Source organism: Daucus carota, chromosome 8 (genome assembly GCF_001625215.2).
Source record: "Daucus carota subsp. sativus chromosome 8, DH1 v3.0, whole genome shotgun sequence".
In the NCBI taxonomy this organism is placed as follows: Eukaryota; Viridiplantae; Streptophyta; class Magnoliopsida; order Apiales; family Apiaceae; genus Daucus; species Daucus carota.
Genome location: NC_030388.2, coordinates 3,899,344 through 3,924,162, shown reverse-complemented (window position 1 = coordinate 3,924,162; position 24,819 = coordinate 3,899,344). Strand labels below are relative to the sequence as shown.

Here is a 24,819-nt window from a genome sequence, read left to right as displayed (position 1 = left end):
TGGTATTGTGTTATTGGTGGTGTTTTAGCTTGAGGAATTATAAGTTTATTTGCATCATGCGTAAAAAATTTGTATAAAAAATTTATAAGTTAACTTGGAATTATAAGTTAGAAAGCGGAAAATCTTAACTTTTTAATAACTTATTTTTACCATTTAGATTTTGACTTTACAAACACGTAAAGGACCACCCCTTTAAAAGAAATTATTATATTTTATTATTTATATTAATAATTTTAATGTGCGATAAGTTGTAGATACCATAAAATTATCAACACACACAAATTAAAGTTACTTATCTGCTAGGAATAGCTTATCAAGTACTGGTAATAAACACATCTTTTAACTTAAGCCTGACAGTCCACTGTTATAAACTTATTATCATTGATATTATTATTATTTTATTATATTTGGTTGGTATATTGTGTTCACAACTTAACTGTACTCTACCTAAAGATTCCTTTAGCAATATACAGGTGAGATCTCTGCCACCTAATAAACAAAAATCATTCCCTACTCTTTATGTCCTCATAACTCACTTCTCCAAGTTTGGTGGAAATGAAGCAGCTCAGACTGGAAGATCCACTTCTGGTGACTTCAGGGAATTCTAGTACTACAAGATGGCTCAGAGCTCTGTGCTTTTTTCTTGCACTCACAGCTATCACATGTATAGTCAACTCATCACAATCTAGTCATTTTTCTATGTTTGGTATATGTTTGGTTCTTGAATTTTGCATGATATGATGGGGTATTTATGATTTCTTTAGCTGGAAAGATGTTTATTTATCAAAATTATTGATTTTTTGACATGGGGTTTTGTTAGATCATGGTTTTGTGGTGGTTGGACTTGTTTAGTTCATTGGTCTGTTCAAATGTTTAAGGAGTGGATCATGAATCATACTAAGAAAAACATAAGAAGATGATACTAGAATGATTTCTTGAATTGAAAAGATGGAATCTTGATTTAGTTAGGACTGATTATTCTTTCGAATGTTGGTTTAGTTAAAGGACTAATGATTCGTTTTATGAAATTTTAGTTGCTGGCCTTACATTAAGTGGCTACTTAGAATTTGGGATAGTTAGAGGAGGCGGAAACTATGGCAATGAGGGTCTGTCATTTGGGAATGAGGAAGTTGTTAAATCAGATAAAGCAGTTGTTGCTGCTGATGATGCAAGGTGTTCAGAAACTGGAGTGTCGGTTCTTGGACAGGGTGGACATGCTGTCGATGCTGCAGTGGCAACTGCTTTGTGCCTGGGAGTTGTTAATGCGATGGCTAGTGGGATCGGTGGTGGAGGTTTTATGGTTGTTCGGTCTTCAGCAACTTCACGAACAGAGGCAATTAATATGAGGGAAACTGCTCCCTTAGCTTCTTCCCAGGTTTTATATATTCTCTCTTCCAGATATATGAAATGCCTAGAGAAATTAGCATGCTATGTAGCTCAATTTTGCATTGTAGATAAGACTTGAGAAAAGGCAAAACAGAATTACTAAAGCATCTACATAAGAAGAAAATTGCAGACTGAACTTCCAATTTGGCTTTTATTTAATTATACTTTGTAGTCTCTACTGCCATTCCTTGAATATGATGTTGTAAAGTTTCATTAAACAGACTATGTATGACAATAATCCTGAAACAAAGTACAAAGGAGCGTTGTCAATGGGCGTACCTGGAGAGCTAGCTGGGCTTTATGAAGCGTGGTCAAGACATGGACGATTGCCTTGGAAGACTCTGTTCCAGCCAGCCATCAAACTTGCAAGAGATGGTTTTGTGATTGCTCCTTATCTAGGCAACTATATTGCTGACTACTCTGACTCAATCATGAGGGACCCTGGTTTGAGACAAGTTTATGCACCAGGCGGAAAGCTGCTTAAAGCTGGTGAGAAGTGCTACAATGTGGAACTTGGTCACAGCTTAGAAGCAATAGGAGAACTAGGGCCAAAAGCGTTCTATGATGGTAGCATTGGCGAAAGGTTTGTTCAGGATGTGAGAAAGGCAGGTGGAATTTTAACGATGGAAGATCTGAGGAGCTACAGAGTGGATGTTACTGAGGCTGTTTCCGTGAATGCCATGGGTTACACTATCTTAGGGATGCCATCTCCTTCCAGTGGAACACTTGGTATTTCTCTGGTGTGTACCCTTCTGCTACTTGATTAAACTTTCAGTTCAACACAATTTATTGAATCTGAGCACCTTTCCACCCCTAATAATCTTCAGAATCAGATGCTTTACGCTTGTGTTGCTAACTTAGTTATTATAGACTAGTATTGACATGCCATTCATAAACTTATTTAGTGACATCTATTTGGTAAAACCAGGTCCTAAATATCTTGGAGAGCTACGGAAGTACATATGCTGCAATGGGTTCTTTAGGTTTGCATCGGCTGATTGAAGCACTGAAGCATATGTTTGCTGTTCGAATGGATTTGGGAGACCCCAACTTTGTAAACATCACAAAAACAGTAGCAGATATGCTTTCTCCGGCTTTTGCCAAGAGAATTCAGCAAAGAATATTTGACAACACCACTTTCCCCTCCGAGTACTATTTGCACAGGTACGTCTTATGGCCTTAATTTGTGCAGCTAGCTCTGAAATTTACTCGATGGTGCTCCTGACTGGAAACATATATGTCTCAATTCAAGGTGGAGTCAGCTTAGAGACCATGGAACCAGTCATTTCTGCATTGTTGATGCAGATCGAAATGCTGTATCATTGACAACTACAGTAAACTATCCTTTTGGAGCCAAGGTGCTCTCTCCCTCCACTGGCATTGTGTTGAACAATGAAATGGACGACTTCTCTACGCCTGCAGAAGTATCCCCTGATCAACTTCCCCCAGCTCCAGCTAATTTTATCGAACCAAAAAAGAGGCCGTTATCTTCCATGACCCCAGTCGTCGTTCTCAGGGTCAGGCAAACATTGGATGACATAAGTTTACGATCTTTTTGCTTTTATCTTGAAAAGATTCTAAATTCAAATTCAATGTGCTGGTAAACAGGATAATCAATTGGTTGGGGTTATCGGAGGAAGTGGGGGCTTGTACATAATTCCAGCAATTCTACAAGTTTTTCTTAACCACTTTGCATTAGGAATGGAACCTTTATCGGCTGTTCAGGGTCCAAGAGTGTACCATAAGGTCCGGTTCCTCGACTTACATGAATGTGTGCTCGCTTGCTCACATAAAGCTCCCTCAGACTTATGGCAAAACTATTAACTGACTGAACGCTATGGGTTTTTGCAGCTAATTCCAAATGTGGTCTTATATGAAGACTGGACTTGTCTTGATGGTGAACATATAGAGGTTGTGCCTGAAGTTAGGAGATTCTTAGAAGAAAGAGGTCATGAACTAGAAGCCAAATCAGGGGGAGCCATTTCCCAGCTTATTGTTCAAGACCTTCGTAATGCAATTCCCATGGATCGGGAAAATGGGAAAGGTACAAGCGATCAAGTCCTATGTGGAATTCTTACAGGTGTTAGTGACCCTCGGAAAGATGGGAAGCCTGCAGCTATGCGATAAACACACATACCAGTGAGTGAATGTTTCATGATTCTAGCAGCTTGGTTCAAATGTGTAAACTATTTTGTACATACAGAGGCAAGTCTATAAGTCTATAACATGAAACATCTGTATGCCCTTGAGGTAGCATTCATCTGAAGACAAAACTGTACATGTATTGTTGTAATCACATCTAAATCCAGATATCATAATAATTCTTATTGTGTGTTCTTAAGGCCTTGAGAACCCATACTGCAAACCAAGCAACTATGAACTCACAAATTAATAAATTTACCACAAAAAGTTGTTTTTGGGTCATGTTATGAATTTCTGCCCCCAACACATCATCACCTGTCGCAACACAAAAAAGATAATACCAGAAACCAGATATCATTTAGTCGGAAATATTGTACAGGTCTCTATATTAATCAGCAATTAGTTGAAGCCGTTGCTGGTAATATATTTGTGTTCTTACAAAACAAAAACTTATAGATACAGTAGCAATGTATTATCTTTTGACTTGAGAAAGAGCAGTATTCCAAGCCAACTTATCCAACCAGATTTAAAATTTATGATGCCTTGTCCATGAGTTGTATTGGTCCCAGAATGTTCGACTTACTTGTCTCCACAATACACCCATTCATCACCATTTCCTCCAGCATAAAGTGAGCTTTCTCTAGATGGAACATGATATCCAGCTCACACTAGAAAACAAAATTTTGAACACATTAAAGGATGTAGCTTCCCCATTAAAGAAAATACAAGATGTAGAGGAAACAAATTAAATACTTTGCAGTTTGCAGTGGTGAAGAGGGGGTTCGAAAGAATTGGTAAAGGTAAAAGAAATTCTCAAGTGAACTCAGAAGTGGAAGACTCACCACATTGCCGAAATGGCGGTCCATGGTTTCAACTAGCAGATGTATGAATTCCAAAATTGCAAGCTCGTTCTGCCATACACAAGAAACCAATAAACTTAATAAGAAAATTTATGATTAGAACACAGACAAATGCACCTCTGCCCTTTGGTAACTATAAAACTTGCGGCCATACTATATAATGCAGAGTTTCCTACAAGTACAGATATATACTGTTATTATTTACAACAATATTGCTGCAAAAAACCATTTCATAAATACCTCCTCAGTTGGTTTACTGTCAATATAAGCAACCGTAACAGAATTATAAGTGCTTCTAGAACATTATCAATGATTATATTCAGGAAAGATCTTGATTTACATCTAGGAAACATGAGTGCGGGTACGGATACGGGAGTGCGCGGTATGGGGGATACGGGAATGGAAAATTTATAAAAATGGCAACTTTAAATAAAAAAGCTCATTATATTTAACAATTTACATAATATCTATTTAATAACACAGTTGTTGCATTATATAGTAGCTAAGTGACTAAGTAATCAACTAATTACAGAATTGAAGAATCCCCGCGCACCCAAGAATCCCCAAGAATCAAGTGCATGGTGCGGCGGGTGTGTGAAGAATCTCTACTTTCTAGATTTACACTAAAGGTCGGTGGTCAGTGGGACCTCATTTCAGTAATTTTTGTCCTTGCAACTGAATTATCTAATGGAAATAGGCTTGGTCACTCGGTGCACATATAAAACCCATGCATTTCATAATAATAAAAAAAAATCTGAAAGTATCATTGCATTATATTCCCATTCAAGGAAAACATGATGATGATGATGTCTGAATCCTACTATGACAATACATGAAATTTAAAGCTTCCACGAAGCTTTCCTTAATATCTTTAATGTACATAAGGACATGTCAAAGCACATGGACCAAGCACGAATTATCACTCTTTTGAGCATTGTAAGAGCATCTTAGAATATTTCTTTTCACAAGCACCACCTCATTACTTAAAGACAATATAAAACTTACTTCTTCATTGTCAACCCCAACCAGGAAAAACAAAGATGCATATCGTCTGTAGACAATCTTGTAGTTCCTATGCTCGACAAATGAACACTGTTATCAAAGACGTAAAGTTATCAGCATCGAAGGTCACATCAAAGTAAACAGTACATCAAAAATATTGATGGAAAAGGTTTTTTCACATATTAAAAGAAAATATTTACTCGAAGTTTTGGTAAAATGTAAAAGGGATCACGATGGAGCAAATTTGAACTTTCCTTTCTAGTTTCTCCCAACAAGTATTATATTACGTCAGAAGTGAGGTATGGTCATATGGATACATGGTTGAAAAAAAGGGTCTGAAGCACTTGATCCCAATCATTCAGTATGGTTAAGATCCTAGTTGTAAATTGTAATTACTATATATGTTTCCTCCATACTGATACTCAAATGCACTACTACGTAATCACTCGCCAAAGTAGAACAATTACAAAAACATGGAAAATTCAAGTATGTACAATGTTAAGATTTCGGTAAGCAAAACTAATTACGCTCCAAGCCTCCAACATAAAAAATGAATAATTTCATTCCTTTCTGCTTCCTTGATTTTGATTTAGTTGTCATCTCAGGTAGAGGCAGTATAGCCTAAATCCCAAAAATATAACTTAAAAAGTAAAAACTGAAGATACTGTACATACTTCCAAGGTTATAAATATACACAACACGTATATCAGGAATTCAAGAAGTGTTCTTGGGTATAGGCATTGATGAGTGGGATCTAAAAATCCATTCTATAAACATTATGATCAATGGGCAATGCACTTGTCGATGACCAACTAAAACCTTATGGGATCCGAATTGTACCCTGGTATGTGTCCACTCCTCCCACCCAAAAGATGGTTTTAAGATTGTCATATCCTTGATCCAACTATCACCTCCAATTTTTAATTTGATGAAACCATTAGGGGCAGCTTAGGTAAAGGCCGAACTCTAGGATTCTGAGCATTACAGAAATCTAAAATCATTAGGTGACCAAATCTTCACTCAAGTATTAAACAAGCTAGTATATAAATCTTATAGCTTTTGCCGTAGTATCACCACTGGATAAATTAACCAAGATTAAGAATAACTGCATGATGGTAAGGCATTATTGCAACACAAATAATACACATGACCCAGCTACATAATATTGCAATATTGAAATCGAATGAACAATTTGCCTGTAAGGTATAAAATATATGTTCAAGCGAGCAATGTAATTGTCAGGTGACCAACTCTTTAAATTTAAAACATTAAGGCGCTTGAGCCACTATAATAGAAAAATCCAAATAGATCTTTTAGCTCTGACACTCCCCTTCCTACCGGTAAACACAATGAAAGGGTATTGAGGTCTTTGTTGCACGATTTTGGCATAATAACCTCCCATGCGGAAGCACGTTTTCTGAGTTTTAGGAGTGGATCCCTATGAGCCTAGGATTGAGGTAATATCCAACTATAGCATCGAATTCTCAATTAGTTGAAACTTGAAACCATTGGGGATAACTCAGGCAGGGCTCAAAATTCAGACCTCTACGTTAACTACGCCCTAATAACATAAACTGACTAGCTCTTTAAATTAAATACTGGACAAAGCAAGTAAATAGATCTTAATCACTGCTCGATGACAACACATTATCACAACACAAGAAATAAAACATGCGCCAAACAAATACAATACATTACTGAAATCGAATAAACAATTTACAAGAATGATCATCCCTATAATTTAACTTCACTGCTATTTCAATTCAACTACCAAGAACAAATTTTCCACCCAATTAAACCGCCATCCATTTCCATAAACAACAAATCGTCTACCCTTTTCCCCTTTACAAATCAAAGTCTTAATCTTGTACAGATCACATACACTAAAGATAAATAAAACCAAACTAATCAACACACAAACAACGAATTGAGCTTTAAATCACAAACCCCATCATAACTAATACCCCAAATACACATATTAGATCAACCAAACAGGAGAGAGAGAGAGAGAGAGAGAGAGGGAGGGAGGGAGGGAGGGAGGGGGAGAGGGAGAGAGAGATTGAGGGAGAGAGATAGAGAGAGAGGGAGGGAGATAGAGAGAGAGAGAGAGAGAGAGAGAGAGAGACCTGTTGTTCATTACGGGCAAGACATTTGCGAACAATTTCACCTTCAAGAGCTCGGCGTTGTTCAATAGTGAGGTATTCATAGTACTGGGCAAGTCTAGTTTGGCCTTGTTTGTTCACCATTAGTATGAATCTGATCCCCATCTTACAAGCTCTACCTTCGTTTGATTACTTATTACAAATCATACAATGTTCTTCATGGAGCAGAAGCTTAAGTACCAGAAGGCTTCCTGTAGTTTACAACATTAATGATGTCAAATGTCTAAAATCTCCTCGCGAGTTGTACTCGTATGTAAAGCACAGGTACAGAAAGAATAATATGAAATAACACTCTCTGAATTAAAAATTAATAAAACAAATATTTTGTTTATGATTTTTTAGCTTTTTGTATGAAACTAGCTTATAGCCCGTGCAAGGCACGGGAGTTTTTTTATTATTTATAAACTTTTTAAATATATTTATTATGTGAAAAATTTTACTTTACAAATAATAAATTAAAATTTTTGATTAAATAAAATTTGAAATCATGATTTGTTTATAAGTCAGAACTGTTGTAAATATATATAATTTTTATATAATGTTGGCATTGTTTAAAATTTATCTTAAGTTTTAGTTGAATTTAATCCAAAATATTAGTTTTTCATGATTTAACAGTTGTAAATAATTTAATCTAACATATTTGTCTTTAATAATAAAAATATTTAATAGCATGATGTAATGCATATTTGCATATAATTTTTCATCTTTCTTTTTTAATATATATATGGTTAATGACCTTTTAGCCCTTGAAGTTTGGGTGGAAGTTCCGATGCGGCCTCGAAGTTTAAAAACATACCTTTCGACCCTCAAAGTATCTTTGTCGTACCTTTTAGCCATTTTTAATAATACCGGTATATAACGGGGTGGACAAAGTTGACATTTCACACGTGAGGGTTAAAAGAGCCATTAAACATTAAGGGTTAAAAGAAACATCTAATGTATTTTGATGTATTCTTTAGGGGTTAAAACGAACGAGATGTATACTTTAAGGGTTAAAATGAACGCCCAAACTTTACGCCCAATATGAATTGTCAAGTTTATTCCCTGATTTATACCAGTATTTTTAAAAAGGGCTAAAAGGTACGACAAAGATACTTTGAGGGTCGAAATGTACGTTTTTAAACTTCGAGGCCGCATCGGAACTTCCACCCATACTTCGAGGGCTAAAAGGTCATTAAGCCTATATATATTTGAATATAAATAGGCATAATTTGTCTTAGATTAGGAAAATGTGTTAAAAATATGGATTCTGCTTTTCACACTTGTTTCTTTCTGTAAAAAAAATAAAAAAGACTTGTCACACATGTTGGATCATCCGATAGTGGCAATGCAGTATGAAATACACCATCACAGCCATTAACGACTTCAAATAAATTATTGTAATCAAGCCATTTCTTTTCTCATATGTGTCATGCCAAAGTACTAAATTCTTTCTATCAAATTTTGATATATTTTGATTAGAATATGTGACGCTAACTTCTACTCCCTCCGTTTTGAAATATAGGTCGCTTGATTTTTTGACACACACTTCTAAGTCGTTTAAAAGCTTAGTTAAAATTGTTATTTTTAAAATTTTCTTTTTCTGAATTATAATATTGATCATATATTTTTATTCAAAAAAGAAAAATTCAAAAACAATGATATAACTATATAGTCAAAGGACTTAGAAATATGTGCCAAAAAGTCAAACGACTAATATTTTAAAACAATGGGAGTATTAGATTATATTTATAAATGTATTTTTTTATTAGAATTATTATAATGTGATTCAAATATTTTTCTAAAAATTTATATGGTTCTATATTAAAATTGATAAAAATAATTTGTTTTGAATTAAGAAAAGGAATCATAAACATGCAATAAGAAGATTGAATTTGTTTTGGATTAAGAAAAAGATTTTGTATTCGTTCCTCACATAAATTCGGCTTATTAATTTTAAAAGATAAAAATAATTTTGTGACAGTGCGATTTATATGACTCTACAAATAAAACTGGTAGCAAATATTTATTTTGGATTAAAAATAATATCAAAAACACGTGAAAAACAGAATTTATTTTGGATTCAGAAAAGGAATTATAAACATGCAAGTGTATATCAGTTGCCTTATAGAACATAACTTAATTTTGTTCTAATCTAACAGTGCTTATTTGTTTTATATAAGATCCAACGGATAATAGGCTTTTGGACCATACAACCATACGACCAAATTATCTCCCTTACGCTTATTATATATAAGTATAAATTTGTTATATTTATCCTAGTTGTTAAACTTTATCCTCTTTACTGCATCCGTTCACTGATTTGTAGCTTTAGGTTTTTATAATAGCAATCTAGTGTAGATTTTACCGGTGAAACTTGATGCATACATGATACAGCTTTACTTTTGTGTTCAAGTCATTAGTTACTATATGTGTCTTGCTAGTTTATCTAATCAACAATATTTAAAGGACGCGTGAAATTATGTGCCTTGTTTCCATTAAAGGTCAATAAGATTCGACGGCATTGTTAAATCAAATCATATTAAGTGATATGATAGTCATTGACGTTTAGGCACTTTACATTTAGCATTTTTTTGCATAATTACTGAAGTGGTAGTTTTTAATATGATAGTCATTGACGTTTAGGCACTTTATGTAATTTTTTGTCGTTCATAACATAGTTAAGTCATGTACTTCTTGATTAGAATGGTGAATAACAAAATAATAACATAGAAAACAAATATTTAATATTTAGATTATGTAATTTTTTACCGTTTCACACCATTATGTAATTATGTAAAATTAAGCACAAAAAATTAAAAAGAGTCGATTGAGCCTCTATCAGGATCCGTCTCTGTTTACTCTTGTTTACAAGATGAGAAACTTGATTTTTAACTAAATGTTACAATGTAAAATAAAATTTTCACGGATTTTCAAAGGAGACTTTACACTTTTTTTCTACTAATAATCATAATTTAGCTCCTAGAAAAACATTCATTCTACTCTTTATCCTTATTAATCCATTCTTAAATTCCAGAATACATCATCTAACAAAAAAATATTGAAACACACATTTAATGTGAACACAATTATACATAGTATAGCAAGACAAAAAGACAGAGGCGGAGGTAGAAGGAGAGGGAGAGTTATCTTAATGAGCTCTTATGTTAAATAAGTGCACCAATAACGACTGTTATACATACAATTGTGTTCCTGATCTAAAGGTGAGCTGAAACCTTATTTAGCAACAGTCTTCTTCATTACTTCGAAATCACGTGAACGGATATCAAACACCATTTATCAAAAAAAAAACCATGAAATGAAAAAATATTAAAAACTCACGACTTATTGGGGCTCAAGTCTATATTTGTATCTAACCTTATTTTTTAGAAATAAAGACTTATTTTTGGAGAAAAGTGCATAAAATTCTATTCTTTTTATTAGACCCTTAATTTTTGTCAAATAATGAATATAAAACACTTGTTTAATATTTAAAAGTTTTCTTTTGAAATTTTCATCTTATATTTTTATAAAATAATATTTTATAAAGCTCATTAGTTATTCTTAATCTTCAGTTTCAAACTGAATATTATTTTCCAACATTATTGATACCTAAAACTTAAATTATGAAAACATAATATTAGATTTATGATTCACGTAATATAATATATGCTGCACCTTTTGAAAATATATAGGTCAGCAAGATGGCTTTAATTGGAACCCAACGAAAGTCATATGACTGCAAAAACCAACCTTTGGAAATTCCGCTATAGCAACTGTCTTACTTATCCTCAGTCCATTTGCTTTCAAAAAAGTTTCCCTTGTATGTTTCTCCTACATATTCAGATGTAGCTCATAATACACTACAATATATGATATTTGATAGAGATGTAGTGTGACAATTATGCATAGTATTTTCAATAGCTAAATGACACTCCACATAAATGCATTCATATTATCAACTCAAAGTAACATTATATTAGACAAACATACATGAACTAGATACTAATGAGCATGTCTTCAAGTAAAGACAATTTTATTGCATTACTCAATTTGTGGACATTGAGAAGAGTGTTAAACTATAGTGCAAAATTTCACAAAGTGAATAAAGAGTATTATCAAACAACAAGAGCTTGTCAGTAGGAATCCTCACCTTTTTTGTAACAATATCGTTTGCATTCTCAGAAGTAATACTTTCAGTTGTTGAAATTACATGCTCATCAACTACATGGTCATGATAGATCTGTCTTCTGCATGGTAAGCCCAGATTCTGATGACTACTTTCTGTTAGTTAGATGTAACTTTTGGTCTAGCTACTTCAAATAACAAATGTGAGGATAGATACAAATATCCACAAAAACCCCAATTGGCACCCCAGGAGTTGAGTATTAGAAAATTTATCTGTTTGTCTGTCATAGCACATGATTACAACTTAGTGGGCTGTAATCTTAACCTTACCATGGATGGTTTGGATGATGTGCTCTATACTATCTTTACGTCCCTTGTAACAGCTCTTAGATGTAGTAAACTCTGGTGTGGCGTATATTTTGCCAACGATGGGTTGTTGTACCAAAGCATTCCGAATGTCATCTATGTTCTCAGAAGCATGACCAGTCCATAAGTCATGATCTTTAATATAAATACGTGGTCCATATATCATCATCAATTAAATATATATATTTAATTCAGTAAGTAAGCAACAACTAATATTAAATATACGTACATATATATACACACACACCCCTCAGCTTCGTGTGGCATTGACTTGCCCAAATTACTCATATACACAAAGGGATATTTGTGATCATAGCAAAGGCCAAACTCCCTGCATGCACATGACATACTCGATCAACCAGCTCCTGACAGAGGTGGACCTTGATAGAGGCAAGACGGGTCAATTTGACCCCCTTAATCTTTTGTCATTTATTTAACATAATTACATAATATTGTGCAACGGTAAAAAATTACATGATCTGAATATTAATTTTTTGTTTCTATGTTATCATTTTGGTATCCACCATTCTAATTAAAGTGAAACGGTAAAGAATTATATAATATGAATATTATTTTTTTTCCATGTGTTTATTCTAATTAATCATCGTTATAAAATATATACGACCCCCTTACTTTCGGAGTTGGATCCGCCACTGCACTGAAGGAAGATTAATAATATTAATAATATGTATCATATAAAAATATTACACAAGTCACAAAATCAATCATGTCTAAGAAATATACAATGACAGATAGGTATTTTACGTTCACTAACTTTCTAAACCATGATCCACGGTAATTTGTTGTCATAACTGTGTTGAACTCGTCTGTGATGGGTTTTTCGTCGTCTTTACACAGCAAGAAAACGTCATATGTTTCATGCTAATAATCATATCCTAGTCGCCCATCACGAACATCTGCAACATATAATCTATGATCATGATTTTCAATTTTTGACTACAGGCATCTTGAGATGATAGACTATCCATGTGCTCTAATCAATAGCTCTTTTGAAGTAATAAAGTAATTTTCAAATTCTGATAGACACAATACGGCCAAATCTCTTTCCCTAAACGACTCAGAAAACATCTGAGTAGAAACGAGAGAATGCTTTGCCACGACATCAAAATTTTTCATAAGAAAGTCCTCGTCTGTTGTGGATAAAAATTGAACTGCACTAATTAGTGAAACTTTTCCTGACACAATTTGCGCTCTCTTACAACTAGCTCGCTCCTCCAACTGTTTGTAACCTACTCCTATTCCTGTAACTTCTGATGTCTTGGGAGTCAAGAATCTCAATTATATAAATATGTACATCTTCATATTATTATTGGGACTCGTTTTAGTAATTCAACTTTCGATCGTATAAAACCTATATTATAAGATAGGTAGTGTCTTGACGAAGAAATAATTATCTCTTAGAGTTCATGAATATTAATAATTCTAATATTACGTAATATTAGCTTCATCTATAGGGAGAATAAGGAACCATATTAGATGTATTAATTAAATGTGTCTATAAAGTTGTTTAAAGTTTCTCCCGATATTTCCATAAAATTCACATAATCTTATTCTTGACTCTAAGATGAAAATAAATATCGGGATTTATTTTAGGGCAATCCCGATAAAAGAGCAAGCAAAAGACATGGCAGCAGAAATTATAGAGAGAAAAGAGAGCTCATGGAAGTTTGGTATTTGGCTTAAAATTCATATGTATGTTATAACCACTTTAGATGAGAGGTCAGCACTGAGATATTTGAGGCTTAGTCATATTCGGCTCAGGATACGTGTCTAATGATTTATAAATGTTGGGACTCTTTAGGAGGCTGGCACAGGACTTGTCTGCCTATAGTCAGAGTCACCCCTGTTTGGATGGCCGTACATTGTTTTCACCTTAAACTGGCATTTTTATGATGTATTCTAAATAATTCAACAAGCCAGATTGATATTTAATGCTCACATAATGCTGGTAGATGTAACGAAAGTGTATCCAATTGTTACTGCAAAAAGAAGGCTATACTGAGCTATTCCACAGAGCTAAACTTGAAGTCCTCCTGCATTAATACAGGTTCACAAAGCCTATCGTTAGATGATTATTTAACCATTTGGATTCTTTCGACCAACTGTACCATATCATTCCAACTTCAGAATTACAGAAAGAACAAGGACAAAAATTTATCAACCAAACCTACTATGTGTAATAAGGAAACAGACAAAAATAACCTAAATAAGGGCATCTACCCAAATGACAAATTTAACAAATTTGCATGTTTCATCCATCTTATGAACAAAACATGTGGTTTAGATAAGCACTTCAGTCATATAATATAAATGTGTTGTAAGTGCATAAGAACAGTTGCTTCTGAACTCTAGGTGTATTTAGTTACAAAATGATATGTACTGTAAGCATGTGACTATTCATATGAATTATCTAACTCTTTTTTTCTAAATTTCATTGTATTTATTTTTTCTGTACTTCAACTTTCGACTATTACATTTCACTTTTTTCTCAATGAAACTCCAAAACAACAATGAACTGGACAAAAAAAATACACATGCATATTACCTAAGGTAGACTTGACAGCGTCCATGTAAGTGTAGTTTCTCTTTCCAGTTTGAGGACATCGATAGCAATCGGCAAGAAGATGAGAAGTATACAAAGTTATGAGTGAGAAGATGATTAGGGAACCAGTTCCAGCAATCCAGCCCAACTGAGCTACCGCCAATGCCAACGATAACACACCTGATCCCATAACCGGTGTGCATCTATAAGATATTGTAATTATTAGAATCAAATATACCTTATCTTTAAACGATTTTGGAATCTATATTTTATAATCAAAAGTTATTTGAAAATATAAATTATATAATTCGATTTCTGTAAATATTATAAATACTAATATTCCAATTTGCGCATTCATGATGACTTATAAAGATATCTCTTTATAATATATAAAATTATTTGCATCACTATGTATGCTCAAAGAAATAATTATGAATAGTTAAAACCGAAAGAACCATATGTTATAAATAAAGAGAGCTTGAAATGTTGAGAGTCGAAAGAGAGGAAAAGAAGGAAAAACAAACACTTGTAGACTCCATTATGATGAGGATCAATACCATGACTTGTAAGATATCAAATATAGAGAATGATCAGAGAAAGTTACGTATCCTCCAGGATAATTAGTACACTCCACCTGCACAGACCTTTCTACAAGCAGATCATTTCGAGGAACCTGCAGGAAATGTCTTAGTCTCCATTCATGCTCACAATAATGATGTCTCATATGTCAAGACCATACCCTGGTAACTCGATCGGGGAGGAGGCTGAACTGTAAATGCCATTTGAAGGTGGCCGTGACACAAAAATCACTATCTGTGAGTGCCAACCCCAAAAAAAGAGATAACGCTCAGTTTACAGATTCTCACATATCGAATGGATAAAAGATCTATTACATGATACCATTCTAAAAATGCCCTTGTCTTATTGAATTTACTAGACAATAGGTTTTTAACCGTTGTCCAATACCCATGTTAAACAATGATTTTTCGAGGATGAAAATAAGTTGTCTTGATTTCAGGCAACACTTCTCTATGCGACCTTGTCTAATTAGTATTAATTACTATTGTCTGATTCAATTTTTGTTCTAGTGGGAAAACCTAATACACAATATTTGTTTTCACCTTTTTTCATTATTGTTATCTATCATGTACAAAAAAAATAATCTAAAATATGAACCTCATACATTGTTTTTAGAAGATGTGCTCGGTGAAGTTTGTTACGAACCTTTTGACAACAGATACATTCTGAATGTAATAAAACATGATACAGCTCAATAAAGATTTCTGACCTGCCATTTTCTTCAATGGCATGCCATCAATCTCTCTTGCTCGAGAATTTAGAGCTATGTCATCTAGAGGTGGATATTTAATTAGAAGATCAATATCATCAACATGGGGCTGAAGATAGGATTTGCGTATATATTATTTGAAGTCCGAAATTTGAAATGAAGTGCATATTCCCAAACACATCTTAAATTAATCTTACTCTTCCGTAACTTAATTTTTTTAAATGACGGATAAGGTCAGTGTCAACTGCCAAGCATAATAAAGATCAAAGTTTTCCATTACAGTCTTAGCACTAGGTACTGTCAACCCAAGAATTTAACGTCATCCCTTGTTTTATACATTGAAGGATTTTATTTTAAGCCAAAAGGGTGTGGTGGACACTCTCCCTATAAAGTGATTTAATCTCGATATTTGGTTATTCTTAATAGGGAAGTATCCAGAATAGTGTGGAATCATGAGGTACATATTTATATGATGTCAATCACTTCAGTACATCACATACCAATAAAAAAATTCATTAGTTTTTCTAATCAAAATGAGTGGGCGATACACCAAACTAATTTGAGTAATTGTTTTTTAGAATGTTAAAGATTGTGCCAGGAGAACATCCATTTACAGGTAAAGGTACTAAAAATTAATAACTTATTTCTTGGCTTGAAATATGGTATATTTGTTTTGGGTTTTGGTACTAAAAATTAATAACTTATTTCTTGGCTTGAAATATGGTATATTTGTTTTGGGTTTTGGTCCCTGACAACTGATTGTCAGAGAGGCTTTATCTAACACACAACTTCATTACCATCAAATCTGTATTTCAAGGGTCTGGATTGAAATTTGTTTATTTAAGTATCCCCTATAATTTTCCGCGGATAGGAGAAGTTTTAATCTGGACCCTTGAAATATAGATCCGACGCCCCTGGAAGTGTGTGTTAAATAACGTGTTCTTGACACAGGACCCATTTGTTTATAATAATCTTCTTGATAAGAATTTGGGTATATTGTTGTAATCTAAAATAATGGTTTCAAATTGGTGATAGTCCTTGTTTAATAATTTCCATGTGTATTGATGTTGATTTAGATTAAATTTGTTGTAATTTGTTTCTTTTAAATTTTATTGTTATTAACAGGTTATATTGATAAATTTGAGTTTGTATAATTAATATAGTTTTGAGTTTTCAATTTAAATGTATGTATGTATGTATGTATGTATCACTTTTTCTTCCAGCAAATTTGAAGTCATGGTAATCTTTTGCAGTAATTATGATTATATTGAAGAAAACTTACTAAATAATGAAGAAAATGCTCCAAAATTAGTGGTAAGCACACAAGTGTATTTAATTTTACTAAATCTTCATAAATTTAAATTATCATTAGCCTGTATAATTGTTTAATTTTATTTATTTCTTGTTACCAGAAGCTTTTGCATTTCTCCTCCTTCTGATAGTCTTCAAGAGATGCTTCTGACCTCCCAGAAACCCCTCATTCGCAAACTCCTAACTGTCCGGATCCAGTTTCCTGAAACCATATGTATTGAGCTGCCGCACAAAGCTAGAGAAATTACTATGTTTGAAGCATTTAGAGGGCAGACAAGTAGAGAACTTGTAAGGATCCCAGACAATGAAGCTATTCTTAGCAGCACTCCTAGACACAATCGTGTCAGTAGCCGGGTCTTGAACCATATCATGTTTCTGCATCTATCTATTTCTATGTTTAATATTAGTAGCTCTCCTCTTTTGCTTTAGTTTCTGAGTTTAGAGTCCACTTAGCAAGGTGTTGCGTGTTCAGTTTCTAGGACAAGCTTTGGTTCCTTTTGTTTTGCTTCTGGTTTGTATTCTTTCTGTAAGTTTGTCCCTGCTGTATGCCCTATTTTCAAGTGTGGGAAGCTTTGTTATATATAATATAATCGTGACTTATAAAAAAAACAATATTTAAGCTTGGAAGCTAAGAGATTTGTGATCATCTTCTAATCCTTCAAGTTTAATATGAAATGAACTTGAGGTATGCACTAATCTCTTTTACTTTTGCATTAATTTGATGTATTCAACTTTCAAGAATCATAAAGACATTATACAAATTATTCCTCTATAGAAGGTGACATTTGATAAAGCCTAGCTCGTTGGCGCCTGCCATCTCGAGAGGGCCTCCATGACAGCACATGCCTAGGCAAATTAATAAATTTGCAGTTTGCTGTTTCTGCAATATCTATAACATTTAACCTTTTCTAGTATACGCATGTTGAACATGCGAGTCCATTCAGGTATTTTGGACATACATGATGAAATCCAGTATTTTAGACACTTCTACCCAGAAAATGTGATATTTAGGTCATTTTCTCTTATAGGTGATTAGTCTATTTTTATGATCCGAGTATTGACTTATATACAAGCATTATTGCCCGTGTTACACACACTATTGATTTAAAATTTTTCTTTTGAAATTTTCATCTTATATTTTTATAAAATAATATTTTATAAAGCTCATTAGTTATTCTTAATCTTCAGTTTCAAACTGAATATTACTTTCCAACATTATTGATACCTAAAACTTAAATTATGAAAACATAATATTAGATTTATGATTCACGTAATATAATATCTGCTGCACCTTTTGAAAATATATAGGTCAGCAAGATGGCTTTAATTGGAACCCAACGAAAGTCATATGACTGCAAAAACCAACCTTTGGAAATTCCGCTATAGCAACTGTCTTACTTATCCTCAGTCCATTTGCTTTCAAAAAAGTTTCCCTTGTATGTTTCTCCTACATATTCAGATGTAGCTCATAATACACTACAATATATGATATTTGATAGAGATGTAGTATGACAATTATGCATAGTATTTTCAATAGCTAAATGACACTCCACATAAATGCATTCATATTATCAACTCAAAGTAACATTATATTAGACAAACATACATGAACTAGATACTAATGAGCATGTCTTCAAGTAAAGACAATTTTATTGCATTACTCAATTTGTGGACATTGAGAAGAGTGTTAAACTATAGTGCAAAATTTCACAAAGTGAATAAAGAGTATTATCAAACAACAGGAGCTTGTCAGTAGGAATCCTCACCTTTTTTGTAACAATATCGTTTGCATTCTCAGAAGTAATACTTTCAGTTGTTGAAATTACATGCTCATCAACTACATGGTAATGATAGATCTGTCTTTTGCATGGTAAGCCCAGATTCTGATGACTACTTTCTGTTAGTTAGATGTAACTTTTGGTCTAGCTACTTCAAATAACAAATGTGAGGATAGATACAAATATCAACAAAAACCCCAATTGGCACCCCAGGAGTTGAGTATTAGAAAATTTATCTGTTGGTCCGTCATAGCCCATGATTACAACTTAGTGGGCTGTAATCTTAACCTCACCATGGATGGTTTGGCTGATGTGCTCTATACTATCTTTACGTCCCTTGTAACAGCTATTAGATGTAGTAAACTCCGGTGTGACGTATATTTTGCCAACGATGGGTTGTTGTACCAAAGCATTCAGAATGTCATCTATGTTCTCAGAAGCATGACCACTCCATAAGTCATGATCTTTAATATAAATACGTGGTCCATATATCATCATCAATTAAATATATATATTTAATTCAGTAAGTAAGCAACAAATAATATTAAATATACGTACATATATATACACACACACCTCAGCTTCGTGTGGCATTGACTTGCCCAAATTACTCATATACACAAAGGGATATTTGTGATCATAGCAAAGGCTAAACTCCCTGCATACACATGACATACTCGATCAACCAGCTCATGATAGAGGCGGACCTTGATAGAGGCAAGACGGGTCAATTTGACCCCCTTAATCTTTTGTCATTTATTTAACATAATTACATAATATTGTGCAACGGTAAAAAATTACATGATCTGAATATTAATTTTTTGTTTTCCATGTTATCATTTTGGTATCCACCATTCTAATTAAAATGAAACGGTAAAGAATTATATAATATGAATATTATTTTTTTCCATGTGTTTATTCTAATTAATCATCGTTATGAAATATATACGACCCCCTTACTTTCGGAGCTGGATCCGCCACTGCACTGAAGGAAGATTAATAATATTAATAATATGTATCATATAAAAAGGGATAAATATCAAGTTGGTGACTCGTTTCGTCCAAATGTATCAATTAAGTGACTGATTTCCAAATTGACTCAAATTAGACACTCATTAGAAAATTTTTTTTCAAAAATATTACTATATCATTGATCGAAATTTTGAAAATATTATATATTGAGTTTCACACATTTTTTATGAATGGTATTACATCCAAATGAAAGATTCCGAGTCCTACTATTTTTGCTAATATTTTTAGATTTATAAAATTTCATCAACTATTTATTTTTAATTTTTTGATTGTTTTATTTGATTTAAATAAAAATAAATAGGAGATAAATTTTTAAAAATCTAAAAATATTATCTAAAATACTAGAACTCAGAATCTTTCATTTAGATGTAATACCATTCATAAAAAATATGCGAAACTCAATATATAGTACTTTCAAAATTTCGACTAACGATAGAGTGATATTTTTGATACAAATTTTTCTAATGAGTGACTCATTTGAGTCAATTTAGGAATCAGTCACTCAATTGATATATTTGGACGAAACGAGTCACCAACTTGATATTTATCCCCATATAAAAATATTACACAAGTCACAAAATCAATAATGTCTAAGAAATATACAATGACAGATAGGTATTTTACCTTCACTAACTTTCTAAACCATGATGCAGGGTAATTTGTTGTCATAACTGTGTTGAACTCGTCTGTGATGGGTTTTTCGTCATCTTTACACAGCAAGAAAACGTCATATGTTTGATGCAAATAATCATATCCTAGTCGCCCATCACGAACATCTGCAACATATAATCTATGATCATGATTTTCAATTTTTGATTACTGGCATCTTGAGACGATAGACCATCCATGTGCTCTAATCAATAGCTCTTTTGAAGTAATAAAGTAATTTTCAAATTCTGATAGACACAATACGGCCAAATCTCTTTCCCTAAACGACTCAGAAAACAACTGAGTAGAATCGAGAGAATGCTTTGCCACGACATCAAAATTTTTCATAAGAAAGTCCTCGTCTGTTGTAGATAAAAATTGAACTGCACTAATTAGTGAAGCTTTTCCTGACACAATTTGCGCTCTCTTACAATTAGCTCGCTCCTCCAACTGTTTGTAACCTACTCCTATTCCTGTAACTTTAATTTTATTTTCCGAGTTTTTATAATGTGCATCCAAACAAATTTTGATTGATGTAATTTTTGATTCATTCTTCGGTGTGTCCTCATACAAGAGATAACAACATCTACGGAAAGTTCCATCCTCATAGTCTACTTCTTTTGTCTAAAAGCCCAGCAAGTAGTTGTGTTCAGCATGAAAAAGCACTATTACTTGAAAATATTTGTAAACAATAGGAACAAACCTAAGAAAATCTTCATCCGCCACATCACCCTTTTCAGTTTCAGTAAATTCTGCCACTCTAAGATCTCTTTCACACACTGTAGGCCGTATAACCTTACTAAGAGAATTTTTCAACTCAACAAAATATTTGGCAAAGTCGTAATTACTTGTTCCTAATTTATTCCATCATTCAGGCATAATTGTGGAATGGAGCGTTTAATACATTTCGGAACATAGCTCATGTTTATAATGACAAGCCTCCTGAACAGATGGTTTCCACATACCGTCATCTGGAATTCCATGCTCTATGACAGCCGGTATGGAGACACACAGGCTTACTGTAAAAGCCCAACATACAGATAAAAAGAAAATATCATATCAGTATCCTGAGAGAGTGTGTGTGTGTGTGTCTATATATATATATATATATATATATATGGGTCTTCTCCTTGAGGATCTACTAGAAATAGTAACTTAGTAACTCTTTAGGAGAGCCAATGATATATGAAAGGAGCGGTTAAGATTAAAAACAGAAACAGGACACTGCATAAAAATAAAAATAGGGAGAGACACGTGCATACACCCAAACCCCTACGCAGTAGGTATTTATGTTATGTAGTTGTTTCTGTCTATGGATCAATTATTAATATAATATAAAATTATGTTTTTTATAAAAGTTAAAACTATTAAGAAATAGATGATTTTGAAAAATACATAACACATCGTAAAAAAATGAAACTTATGATATGTTGTGTATCTTAAATCCTATGTTCTGTATTATTTTTTGTGTATTGTAATTTATTCATAAAAGTTAAAACTATTAAGAAATAGATGATTTTAAAAAATTCATGACACACTGTAAAAAAAATGAAACTTATGATATGTTATGTATTTCAAATTTTATGTTCTGTATTATTTTTTGTGTACTATAATTGATTTAAATAATTTTTTAAATGTTATTTTTTGACTTTACTATAGTTTTTATTTTGTTAGGTAATCTAAACTTTGCCATTTTAATTTTCATATGTTTTTTAATTTTTTAATGTCATGCATATATGTGGATAAAACATACAATGTTAAATAGTCTTATAAAATATAGAACATATAAATTAATAGTATAAAAAATAGATAAATTTAAATTAATATTATCATGATTACTGAACACATGTTCTGTAAAAAAAATGCATAATAGTATATGTGAAATAGGTGTTGCTTAATATAAAAAGTAAAATTAAATATATACATAAACAAGGATATGTTCAGAATATACTATAGTCTTGATGTATTTTAGTATAGTAATATAGTTTACGAGCATCCCAAAAAATTAAAAAGATAAATCATAAAAAATATGATAATTAAGAAATTTATATATTAATAATACGAAATATAAAATCAAATTAAAAAAGTATATGTGCATATGTGTTTACACACGTGCTTAGGTGTCTGGCTGTTAGGTTTACTGTTACACGCATGCAGATGTGTTGTATGGCTCGTATCAAAAGTTACCAAGTTACTCGCTGAAGGGAGTTCCTCGTTGAACCATTAGGGTCTTACTCTAATACAAACTAAATACAAACCAATCTGATTAAGTAGAGTGGTAAAGGTTTTAGGACCGGGGATGGACCCCGAGATGGGCCTAGATGGTGTCTAAGTGAGGCCTAGTAGGGTCGGGGCGGGCCTAGTGGGACGATGGCGGGGTCAAGCTTTGGCTGTTAAGGTTGTCTAGAGCCTGTCCAGGGTCTGTGAGGAGCCTTATCGAGGCCCTAGTGGGCCCGGGGTGGATTGAGTGGGGGCGGGTTGGGCCCTAGATGGGTGATGACACATAGGGGGTGGGTGATGACATATAGACGTGGGTGATGTCATTTAGGTATAGTTTCTCTTGGTTTGTATTTTAGTTTTTATTTTAGTGGTTTGTATTTGAGCAATTGCCTATATATATATATTCCTCACTAATTCACTTGGTCTCGTTTATATCATTTCTTGACAAATGGCTTATAATTTTTATAAGTGTTTAACATGGGACGACATAAATAAACTCTAAATCAGTTGAGTTATTCATCTCTGCTTAGTCTTGCTTATATCTTATTCATGATCTAATTAAACTTGGAGTTGGGTTAATTACTGTCAAGGGTACTTAAACTATGCATCACACTTTATCAAAAAGTAACATTTTTATATCTTTTACATGTCCATCTTCAAAACAAATTTTATTCCTATTTACATGTTCATTTATATTTTCAAACAAATTTATTGATAATTTTTCAAATTTATCAATACAATTTCTATTTTTAAGATTAGAATTATGTCAAACTTAGTTGAATTTATTATTTTCAGGGCATTAATTGTAAATATTCCACTATTTTTAAGATTTTAATTAAAAATATTCAAAGAAAAAATTTATAAGAATAATTATTTCTTAATATGTGTATCTTGTTTCCAAAAATAGATATGTAAAACTCGACGGGTTTTCAAATGTAGTGACACTCCAGGTCGCCAACTGGATTATACATTTACACGCTTGGTGTCTTTCAGATTTCTTGTACCATCGTTTTTAACAACAGACCGATAAGTTTTATATAATAAATTAGTCATATTACATTATATAAATATTTAAAAATCTAGCTCTCATAATTTCTTTTTACATAGTGTGATAATAACTATATACATTAAATAGTTAGATTGTCTCCAAAAATTACAATACATTTTAAAATAACTTTGATAGCAAAAAGTTAATAAAATCCCAAAAATCACAATATAAGATTTGAGATCCAATTTCCATTTGATCATCAACTACATGATCCCTCAAAAAATAATCAAGATCCTTTGACCAATTTATGTTCAATGACTGTGATCAAACAATGTGGTAAATAAATATGATTGGCTCAGTTACGGAACGAGAAAAAAACTTATAGAAAATGACAAATATAATTAACCAAAATTACTTGCGTTTCTCACCGTGGTTTTATCAATCTTTGTCATAGTGTCTATTAAAAAGAGATTATATTAATTACAATATTTTTCTTCATGACAGACTGTAAAATAAAAATATTTAGAGAATTCTTAATATTATGCTCTCATCACATTTTCACTTAGGAATGAATAGCATACACAGAATTGAACATGGACTTTGACTGACGGTACACACCAACATTCACGATGAAGACCCATTTCGAATAGCGATGAACACACACACACATATAGCCACACATATATGTATGTGTAAATCATTTCCTCACACCCGCATATCAATGAAGAATAACATTATTAAAACACTCATTTAAAAATTTATATCAAGCTGGAGGAAGAAAATCACATGAACAAAACACAGATAGAAGGTGAACTATGCATAGATGATGCTGGAAACAAAAATGAATAAAGAATAAGCTATGGTTACCAGACATATCAGAGGCACCTTTCAAGCCGCAGCTCCAGTCAGGGTTTTTCTGAGTAACACTGTGATAGCAACATTGATCCGGAACGACAGAGATAAAAG

The 24,819-nt window shown here is 32.9% G+C and overlaps 2 protein-coding genes across 2 annotated transcripts; one reads left to right on the top strand and one right to left on the bottom strand.

Annotated features, from left to right (window-relative positions):
• The first annotated feature begins 450 nt into the window (after window positions 1-450).
• On the top strand, window positions 451-3,722 carry LOC108200013 (glutathione hydrolase 3). Its single transcript, XM_017368067.2, has 7 exons — window positions 451-664; window positions 1,035-1,375; window positions 1,608-2,126; window positions 2,315-2,550; window positions 2,639-2,903; window positions 2,995-3,132; window positions 3,238-3,722. Exons 1-7 carry the CDS (start codon window positions 556-558, stop codon window positions 3,511-3,513), a joined length of 1,884 nt encoding a protein of 627 aa, XP_017223556.1. The 5' UTR covers window positions 451-555; the 3' UTR covers window positions 3,514-3,722.
• Window positions 3,723-3,863: 141 nt separating this feature from the next.
• LOC108197607 (AP-4 complex subunit sigma) lies at window positions 3,864-7,782 on the bottom strand. Its single transcript, XM_017365269.2, has 4 exons — window positions 7,517-7,782; window positions 5,394-5,480; window positions 4,371-4,439; window positions 3,864-4,196 (listed from the first exon to the last, which is right to left on the bottom strand). Exons 1-4 carry the CDS (start codon window positions 7,655-7,657, stop codon window positions 4,062-4,064), a joined length of 432 nt encoding a protein of 143 aa, XP_017220758.1. The 5' UTR covers window positions 7,658-7,782; the 3' UTR covers window positions 3,864-4,061.
• Window positions 7,783-24,819: the final 17,037 nt, after the last annotated feature.

Bases quoted from the DNA above. Each gene is read 5' to 3' on its own strand.
- LOC108200013 (XM_017368067.2), top strand. From the start codon at position 556: ATGAAGCAGCTCAGACTGGAAGATCCACTTCTGGTGACTTCAGGGAAT. The intron at 2,551-2,638 runs GTACGTCTTATG...TCTCAATTCAAG, and splicing joins TCCGAGTACTATTTGCACAG to GTGGAGTCAGCTTAGAGACC. The intron at 2,904-2,994 runs GTCAGGCAAACA...GCTGGTAAACAG, and splicing joins CCCCAGTCGTCGTTCTCAGG to GATAATCAATTGGTTGGGGT.
- LOC108197607 (XM_017365269.2), bottom strand. From the start codon at position 7,657: ATGGGGATCAGATTCATACTAATGGTGAACAAACAAGGCCAAACTAGA. The intron at 5,481-7,516 runs GTCTCTCTCTCT...CTTTGATAACAG, and splicing joins TTGCCCGTAATGAACAACAG to TGTTCATTTGTCGAGCATAG. The intron at 4,440-5,393 runs GTAAGTTTTATA...TGTGTATGGCAG, and splicing joins TTGGGGTTGACAATGAAGAA to AACGAGCTTGCAATTTTGGA.